Genomic DNA, 10,479 nt, shown 5'->3' on the forward strand with positions numbered 1-10,479 from the left:
TGTGTACCAAGGGCACAATGACCTGCGTACTAAGGGCACAATGACCTGTGTGGTAAGGGCACAATGACCTGTGTGCTAAGGGCACAATGAGCTGTGTGGTAAGGGCACGATGACCTGTGTGAAAAGGGCACAATGGCCTGTGTGGTAAGGGCACAATGACCTGTGTGGTGAGGGCTCAATGACCTGAATACTAAGGGCACAATGACCTGTGTACTAAGGGCACAATCACCTGTGTGGTAAGGGCGCAATGACCTGAGTGTTAAGGGCACTTTGAGCTGTGTGCTGGGGGCATGATTATCCATGTGCTAAGGGTGCAATGACCTGTGTCCCAAGCGCACAATGACCTGTGTGCTAAGGGCAGGATGACCTGTGTGCTAAGGGTACAATAACCTGTGTACTAAGGGCAGGATGACCTCTGTACCAAGGGCGCAATGACCTGTGTACAAAGGGCACAATGACCTGTGTGATAAGGGTGCACTGATCTGTGTACTAAGGGCAGAATGACCTCTGTACTATGGGCGCAATGTCCTGTGTACAAAGAACACAATGACCTGTGTGGTAAGGGCACACTGACCTGTGTGGTAAGGACACAATGACCTGTGTGGTGAGGGCACAATGACATGTGTGCTAAGGACACAATGTCCTGTGTGCTAATGGTGCAATGACCTGTGTGCTAAGGGCACAATGACCTGTGTGGTAAGGGCGCAATGACCTTTGTGGTAAGGGCACAATGACGTGTGTGGTAAGGGCACAGTGACCTGTGTGGTAAGGGCACAATGACCTGTGTGGTAAGGGCACAATGACCTGTGTTGTAAGGGCGCAATGACCTGTGTACTAAGGGCACAATGACCTGTGTACTAAGGGCACAATGACCTGTGTGGTAAGGGCACAATTTCCTGAGTGTTAAGGGCACGTTGAGCTGTGTGTTGGGGGCATGATTATCTGTGTGCTAAGGGCACAATGACCTGTGTACCAAGGGCACAATGTCTTTTGTGCTAAGGGCATAATGACCTGTATGGTAAGGGTACAATGACCTGTGTGCTAAGGGCAGGATGACCTCTGTACTACGGGCGCAATGACCTGTGTACAAAGGGCACAATGACCTGTGTTGTAAGGGCGCACTGACCTGTGTCATAAGGGCACAATGACCTGTGTACTAAGGACATGATGACCTGTGTGCTAAGGGCATGATGACATGTGTAGTAGGGGCACAATGACTTGTGCACTAAAGACACAATGATTGTGAACTAAGGGCACGATGACGTGTACTAGGGGCACAATAACCTCTGTAGTAAGGGTTTGATGACTTGCATATTAATGGGTATGATGAACAGGAAACGTATTAGCCCTGCACTTAGGGCTTGATGACCTGTGTACTGTGCACTTGAATGGATGGTTGCCCTCAGCACTACCACACTGGAGGGGTGAGAAGGTTGCTGGTGTACTCCACAGAAGACCACACCCTCACCACCAGAAGTTCCTTGGAGGATAGGAGGTCAACTTCAGCTAGTCTCAGCTACAACTGATGAAAAGCAAAGGTCACAATTTGTATGTGAAGTAGGATTGTGGTACAACATTTGACATTACCTTTTTATGGGATTTATCGGGGAGTCATGCAACAACCTCCCAAATACAGAGCGGGGAGAGAAGGCAGCAGAAAAATAAATCTGCTGAAAGCAGCATACAATAACTGGGTGACAGACAGCATGCACATATCCACACAATCTCCCAATGCAAAGAGCTTGACAAACACATTCGTTGCAAAAGTTAAAAAAAGAAAAGTTTGTTAGACATGCTTTACATGAATTACCATGTGACCAGTTTTGTCGCAGTTGTATTCTTATATTGATTCAGTAATTCAAGAACTCACAATTTGATCACAAGTACACCCAGCATGTGTTTTTGCAGAACAGGGCAAACAAAGAGAATTAGTAATAATTGGATGGAGTCAGTGGTAGCAATTTCAGTTTTTCATGTGGAAAAGGTGCACTCAATTACATCAGAATCGAATTCCATGATTAAGTTGGGAGGGGCTTGTTAATTTGCAACTGATAAATTATAAGCCCCTGAAAAGCCCCTAGTTCTGTGCTCAGCAAACATCAGAATTAAACCTTGCCTTACATAAAACTCATCTGTAGTTCTACAAGTCCCTAAAATTGACAGCAGGGCATGGGACACTGACAATATCCCTCTGCTCTCTGCTCCCTACTCCTCGACCCATCTTCTCACTAGCTCCCTTTTGGGTCACATGGCTGCAGTCTTTCTCACTCATCTTCCACATGTCCAGTGGTGGTCAAACGGAGATGGCTCCAGAAGGTCTTGCTGAAATTCTTTTTATCATTGACTTATCCATATTGACCAATCCTCATGAACTCAGCTGGTCTCCCAAATCTGCCCTCTTGGTTTCTTAGCAGTTTCCGGAGCACCCAGTGTCTCTTCTAGTTTACACTCAGACACACATTTAAAGTGGCGGGAAGCAGAGCCGATATACCTTCCCCCTCATAGCAAAGAAGGGCTATGCGGTTTCTTCTCTCATTAGGGAGCAACTGCACTATTGCTCCCTAATGGGAACAAGAGTGCAGTTTTACCATGACCTGAAAGTTACGCACATCTTTCTGAAGTATATCTTAAGGGTTAGACACATCTATCTTACCAGCTTAAAATAGGCTTTTCATGGCATGTTGCAAAGAGAGTTTTCCATGATCTGCTGGCTCCTGAAGGCACCGTTCAACTCATCCAAGATCCCCTATCACAAACGCTAAGGAAATCACTTGTAGTAGGAGCAGACCAGGCACTGCTGCGTGTATAGGACATTTGGAACAAATTACATCAAGTTAGCTAAACAGTAGTGTTGCTCCTATTGTACATAATAGTACTCATTTTATTAATGATCAGCTGTGCCTTTCAAACTTTGCATCTATGGCCTTATAGGTCACAGATCACATGTTCTCTGTAGCAGCTGCAGTTTGATCCACTGAGCTATCTCCCCCACTTAACCAAGAGTGTGCATTATCATTTATGTCAATTTATTTTAGTAGCCAGGTGGAGATATTCTTGCAAAGACAACACATTATCCTTCTCTTGCTCTAAATCAAATCCAGGTGGGAGTTTAAGAGGCATGTCCTTCAAAAGCAGTGGGGCTGTATGGTTAAGTGTGTGTCTAATAATTAGTCTGGCAGAGCCCTGACAACTGTTACTGTCACCATTGACAGCAGAGATGGGGCCAGCAGGTGGAAAGGAGCTGTTGCCTTCAGTCACTCACTCCACATGACTTGTGGATCACACTCGTCTGACCTCCTGGAAGGAGGGACCCTGGATGGTGCAGGGAGCCCACATGCTTTAGTCAGTTTTTGAAAGACATTCCTTTTCTTATGGCTTTCGCTTCCCACATTAGTGTCAGAGTGACATCAAATCCCTAATTACTCACTATTACTGTAATTTTGAGAATCAGGAGACTGCCTTTGAGATCTAAATTGCACATTGGTATGTGGAGACCTGCAAGCAATGGGATTTCAATGGGAAATCATGACTACTGTCAACAGAATTCATGGACTCCAAATTAAATAGGTCTGCTAACCCCAAGCATCTCACATCCCAGCACAGTGAAGGGCTAGGCAGGGGAATCCACCACTTCTCAATGTGTCTAGTTTTAGCATCCCTTATTGGGCTACACATAGAATCAACACCAGGAGGCACCACGGCTAAATGTTTCAGCTGAAGTTCAGCGGGTCTGACTGGTCTTCTACAGGGCTCATTACTGATGCACACAAAGCAGACTTGCAAGGTCAAATTGGGACTATTGGACATCTGGGATCAAGTAGATTGATCCATTGTGAGGAGACAGTGCTTTGTCAGATGCTAGGAAGATCAGTTTTGTGTAATTCCACTACCATTGACACCTCTGGTCTTCCAATGTCCAGGTAAATGTGATGCAACTCTACTAACACCCAAATATGGGAATCTTGCACAGAATTACTGACTAGATTTTATTTCTATTCCACTAAACTGTTTCACAACATGTCAGTGATGATATGAATTTGTTATAATCTGTTCTTAAGAACTGCTAAGGGCAATAATAAATTCAGGAGCAAAGACGAAAGCATGCATGTTTTTTAATCTGTCAGGGTTATGGCTTAGCATTCTACAAATGTTAAAAATTCAAGAAGTACTAAAGTGGATTCATTCTCTTTTATTTATTTACTTTTGTATCAGAAATTTGCATTTGTCAAAAACTAAAATAATAGTTTGTGTGAAAAAAAAAGTGATGCATGAGTTGCATCTAATATTCTAGATTAATACCATTTTATGCACATTGAAAACATGATTTAAAAATAAATTGCTCTGTAATGCGCTGTTGTTGCTCAGTTCACATTGAAGCTCCTTAAGAACTGCACCCCCCAAAAAAAGCTGCTTTACAGAGAAGACGCATGCAGCTTTTTAACCTCTTTTATCCAAGATACTTTCAAATCTCTAATTCTGCCCATGGCTTTTCCTAGGGGCACCTGTGGTGATGCCCTTCACAGGAGGTGTTCCCTTAAACCCCCATAATTGAAGTTCTAGTGATGAAGTCTTACCTGCCCCAACCAGGAGAGCCAAAGCCAGAGGAAAGAGGAAGAGGCCCTTCATGTCTTCAGGGTGCCGGAGGGTTCAGCCAAACCACATAAGTGTGTGTGTGTGTGTGTGTGAGTGAAATGCCTGTGGGAGGGTGGATGTGAGGATCTTTATATAGACACATGCTCTGCTCCCACTCTGAGGCAGCTCTGCTCATCACAAGAGGGAGGGGTATCTGGAGTTGAGTAAACCCTCTTACTTCTCCTTTCTTCTCTTCTGATTCTTCTTCCTCACATTTTTAGAAAAGATTGCAGAGAAGTATATGTTAAAGTTTAATGCACTAAGAATCATTAAAAGCAAAACACGCACCCGGGGTAACAGACTCACAGGCACCAGCACTCAATGTACTGCAGCAAGTACAGTGAAAAAGACACCCTCATATAACCCCAATAACAGCTCGTCCCTGAAATCTCAAGTTTGTTGGACCTGCCTTTGAAGGGCAAGATAAAAACACCACCCATTAGTCTATCAAAGAACACCATCATGAAATACATGACCACTGACTGATGAGGAAAGTACCTAGGAACAAAGAAGAGGTGTATATGTGCACACACACTGAGAGCCAGATACACAAAAGTAAAGTTAGATAAAAACTTTAGAACTGAAGTCTAAGTTAAGATCTGCAGTTTAACTATACACCTGAAGTCCAAGTTAAGGCCTGAAGTCTAACTTTAATGGTAGAAAAGTTAGACTTTGGTCAAGTTAGACTTTAGGTCTAAACTTTGACTTTAAGTCTAAACTAATGGCCTGATTCACAAAGGTAAACTTAGACCAAAAGTTTAAGTTTAGACCTGAAGTCTAAAGTTATGTCAAAAGTTTAACTTAGACAAAAAGTCTAACTTTACTACTTGTAAAGTTGGACTTTAGGTCTAAAGTTAGACTTTTGTTCTAACTTTACCTTTCTGAATCAGGCCCTTAGACTTCAGGTGTAACGTTAGACGTCAGGTATAAAATTGGACTTTAGGTATAAACTTTGACTTCAGGTATAAAGTTGGACTTCAGATGTAAAGTTCTGCTTTAGGTCTAACCTTTGACTTCAGTCTAAATTTGAACATTTGGTTTAACTTTATCTTTGTGAATCATGCCCAAGTATATAAATTCTCACAGAAGGTGAACCCCAACATTTAGGCATGCCTGTAACAGCATCCACCAACCACTGTTCCTTAGGTCACCTCAGAAAGGTGAGGACATTATCGAGAGCATTCGCATTCTAGCTCCTCTTTGTTACAAATAGTCTGGTTTGTGCACCAGGCTGAATATTACACCAGGCCTTCTCCTGTAATAAAGTGTTAGTGATAAGTACATAGGGCCCTAATGATTGCCAATAAGGAAGTCAACAGCAGATCCCCAGTGATTGTTCAGCTCAATGTAGTCAAGCAAGTCAAGTTAACTAGTGCAAGGGATAACTGGCTTCTCAGCACTATACAACGTATCTGTTCACAGGTTACAGAGCTCCCTTCATCCAGAAGGTAACAGACCTCACCTAATTCCTGGAAAACCCCGTTCACCACACAGAAACAGAGGCCATGACTGGAAGCTGTAAAATAGACCACTAAGCAATACTTAAACCACAATTTCAAAATAGAGTACCCGATGGGAACAGCTTTCAGAAACATCCTTCCTGGCATGACATGGTTCACTTACTGGACTCAAGCACAAATTCCTTTTTCACCGTTATTTTCAGTTTCGGTTTCTCCTTCTTGTTCTGGTTCCCGGCTGAGCTCATCTTGTAAAGATATATTTTAAGGCATGGGCAAAGTGGGGTGCTGCCCAGGACCCCAAGGCTTTGTTCTGCAGGGTCTTGCGTGGATGAAAGGACCTCTCATATGAAAAATTGGAGGGTGCCAAAGAGGTTATTTGCATTATTATTAGTGAGCTGCTACTGTGTTACAAAATTGAAACACGTACCTATCCCTTATTTTTAGATGTATTCGCCTGCTTCGAAAGACATTCAGATGCATCCACATGAAATCCAGAAAAATGGTCACCCACGCCCTCATCAGCAGCAGTCTCGACTATGGCAACGCACTCTACACCAGCGTCACCCAGAAATGTCTCAGGAAATCACAGTACGTTCAAAATGCTGCAACCAGACTGTTCCTTGACACCCCCCTCCATAGCCACATGACCAAACACCTCTGAGAACTCCACTGGCTCCCAGTCAACAAAAAAATCACTTTCAAGCCCATCACACAGGCCTATGAAGCCCTCCACAATGCAGGACCAGCATATCAAAACCACCGTCTCTCGTTCCACGCACCCACCAGACACCTCCGCTCAACACAGCAGGCCCTCACCACTGTCCCTCAGATCCTTCTCCTACTTTGCCACCAAAACCTGGAACACCCGGCCCTTCCACCACAGGCAATCCTTGTCGCTGACTCAATTCAGGAAGGATCTCAACACCTGGCTCTTCGACTGAGCCCCAGCGCTCAGACAGTTCAGCAGCTACCCCCACCCTACCCCTGAGCGCCTCGAGACCCTCACAGGTGAGTAGCCCTGCTTTACAAACCCTGATTGATTGATTAACACATTCAGAATTTGGAGGAGTGTGCCCGTCCACTGTCAGTGATCTGTCGCACGAGGGCATGAGAGAGCTAAAATTGATTCATAAAATCAAAGTTATTCCGAACAGAAGCCCCCAATACATGTTTATACCAGGGCCCCCAGAATGTTTCAGAGGATGTATGACATTACAACGCATGCTTTTACCATGCATGCTTTTACATCGCAACTTTTACAACGCATGCCTTTACAACGCATAGTGTTGAGGGGTGCTGGATAGTGAGTAGTTTAATTTACTATTACAACTCCAGTCCCCGTGGATAGTAGGGAAGGTGTTGGATAGTAAATTAAATCTATTCCCTATCCTAGAGCGCCCCCCCAGCACAATGCGTTGTAATGGTTTGCGTTGTAAAAGTTGCGATGTAAAAGCATTGCGTAGTAAAAAGTTGCGTCGTAAAGGATGTTTCCCTGTTTCAGATGCCTCTGATCGATCCGTTAATTCCAGATGCAGTACAAAGCTGGGTCTTCATTCCTTCACAGCAAAGTCTGATGCTGCAGATCACACGCATCTCTTTGTTCGAGGGTGGGCCATCTTTTGGGCTACTATTTTAGCAGGTGTTCAGGTTTCCTAAAACAACCGACAGACTCCGATCCACTCCTGCTGTTGCACAAAGTCAGCCTAGTGTTCAGTCTATCTTAGCCCTACAAGGAGCTTCACAAGGTCTGATGGCAAAGCCTGCATTCTGCCGCAGCTAAAATGCAAGTAGAAATGTGCAAAGGGACCATTGGTTTCCATTTGCAACTGATTTCAAATTGGTGGGAGGAGAAGTTGGAAAATAGGTTTGTTATGTAATATGTCATCTCCACCTGTGTCATCTTGCTGACTTCACGTTCCATAGAATATGGAACGTGGAGTGAGCAAGAGGACAGGAGTCAGTTACTACTGGGACCTGAGATCTACAAGTTATACTACCTGTACCTGCCGACTTTAAAAAAATGAATCTACATGAAATAACCTCCGCAGCCTTCGTAACAAATTTGGCGACTGTCGGGATTTAAAAAGGACCGCAATAAGGAAGGAGGAAATTGATTTATTGAATTTTGGCGCTGTTGTGACATTTTTGCGCAAAGCAGAAGAAAGCAGACGAACTAGAACTGCCACTTAAGCAGAACTTCTGGAGAATTGACATCTGTCATTCCGGTGAGCAACACGGCATATTTTTATATCTTTGTTGGTTATAATGACCTTATCCAGGGCTTCCGTTACCGAGTTCGAATGCTTATATTTCAAACTCGGACTGCCGGGCAACGCTTCAATCCTTGCTCGTGGACAATCTGCTTTGCCTTGCGTCAGACATTCTGCAATAGCAACGGAGGGGCAGATTTACAAGCCCCTTGCGCTGCTTTTACGCCGCCGTTGCGTCACTTTTGTGACGCAGCGGCGGCGCAAAAGGTGCGCCATGGTGCGGGGTATTTACAATGTGACGCATCTTCCAGATGCGTCACGTTGGAAAGCCCTGCGCCAGAAGAGGCGTACCATCGCAGGGGGAGACGTTCCGGCGCAGGAACACCTCTCAAAAGAGGCTGAGCGAAATCTACAAGATTTCACTCAGTCCCTTTTGGGCCCATGCTGCGTCAAAACCCTGCGCCTGCTTGAAGCAGGCGTAAGGATTGACGGAGCATTGTGCACATTGGGCCCCCTTGATCATTGCTGGAGCTGCGTCGTGCTTGCGAAGCAACTCCAGCAATGCGCCACTTTTACGGCACAGATGTGTAACGTATCTGTGCCGTTTTTGCCCCATGGTACGCCGCATTGTAAATGCGGCACATCAAGGGTGGCGGAGTTGCGGCGCACAATTACTGGCGCATCCCTGCCGATATGCAGGGATGCGCCAGTAATTGTAAATCTGCCCCGTAGTGCGTCATTACGTTTAAGCCCATTACGTTTACGAACACCTGCCATTTTGAAGTGGGAAGGTTGAATTATAAAAAAAGAAAGAATCCACTGCATGGAACTAATACGAGTTTGGTAACAAAACACTTAAACAAGGAGCGCTTTCACCTTTGTTATTTATCGTCATCAAGCAGCAAGTCAACGTCTTCTGTTGGAATCTTCTCTTCTCCTTGAGGTGTTTTTTTGTGTTGTTAATCGAAAAATAAATAAAAAGGATTGTTCAGCATTCGCCATTTCAATTATAAGTGGTGAAGAATGGACAGTGCTAAATAAACACCACACTGAATAATTCCACTTTACCAAAACTTTAATAAAATTAAGTTTCATCTTTGATGCAACTATGAGTCAACAAACCTTTTCACTCAGCTCTCCTCAAGACTTTTGGTCTTCAGGGTCTGAACCTACACTCAAGTGGAATTCTGACGGAAAATGGCAGCTCAGCACAAAAAGCGGATTTCATTACATTCTTTAGGTCCCCAAGGTCTTAAAAGATGTAACCAAATGAACAAACCTGTTGTTGGTGGTGGTGATAGTAATGTTTTTTGGTAGCTCTTGCTAATTTAGATAGGTATTTTGCACCTAAAGTGTGTATTGGCATAACTCGTTACAAATGTTTTCAGAGGAAACAATTCAAAAATGAATCTATTGATGAGTATGTTAATGAGTTAAAGACATTAGCTTTTGATTGTGCATTTGGGGGATTATTGGAGGATGTTGTGTGTGATCAAGTAGTAATGCATGCTTCCAATCCTGCCATTCAGGAACGTGTGTGGATAAATGGTGATGCTTGTCTAAAAGATATTCTTGCTATTGTCCGCAAGGCTGAGACATCCAGTAGATGTGCCAATGCTTTAGAAACGGAAGCTGTGGTAAATGAAACTGGCTAAAATCAAGTCCACTTCAAAAACATTTTTTAATGTCAAACCAAAATTTGATGGATGGAGTAAGTATAAACCTAACAGTGAGCCTCCCAGATGTTACAGATGTGGAAGCCTAGAACATTTGGCTTTTGCTAAATTGTGTCTGGCTAGGAAAGTTAAATGCACTGCGTGTGGTATATATGTGCATTATACAAAATCTTGCAGAAGAAAAAACAAATCGGTTAAATGTATTCAAGATGATGTTGATTCCGATAGTGAATTGAGCAGTGATGATAAACACATATCTGAATGTTCAGTTGCAGTTAAGGAGAAATTACTTTTAAACATTAGAGATCTTTGTTTGGTAATTGAAAACAAACCTGAGTATTGGATTCACATCGGTGGAGTGCGTGTAAACATGTATGCAGACGCTGGTTCACCTTATTCAATTGTAAATTAAGAGGTATGGAGGAAAAAGTTTGCAGGTAAAGTTGGTACAAAATGTTTTCCCTCTGATATTGATCCGGATGGTTATGGGGGAGAAAAAAT

At 43.7% G+C, this 10,479-nt stretch overlaps 1 protein-coding gene across 2 annotated transcripts in view; it reads right to left on the reverse strand.

Moving 5' to 3' along the window:
- Positions 1 to 4,730, reverse strand: part of LOC144826915 (lymphocyte antigen 6E-like) — a 45,942-nt gene extending 41,212 nt beyond the window's left edge. Inside the window, exon 1 of one of the 2 annotated variants that reach the window (XM_078685374.1) lies at positions 4,575 to 4,730. In XM_078685374.1, coding sequence (XP_078541500.1) covers positions 4,575 to 4,626 — 52 coding nt within the window. In that variant the 5' untranslated portion in view covers positions 4,627 to 4,730. The remainder of the gene's footprint in view (positions 1 to 4,574) is intronic. The other variant, XM_078685373.1, reaches the window with a different exon arrangement.
- Positions 4,731 to 10,479: the final 5,749 nt, after the last annotated feature.

This window comes from Lissotriton helveticus, chromosome 4_1 (genome assembly GCF_964261635.1).
Source record: "Lissotriton helveticus chromosome 4_1, aLisHel1.1, whole genome shotgun sequence".
Taxonomy (NCBI): Eukaryota; Metazoa; Chordata; class Amphibia; order Caudata; family Salamandridae; genus Lissotriton; species Lissotriton helveticus.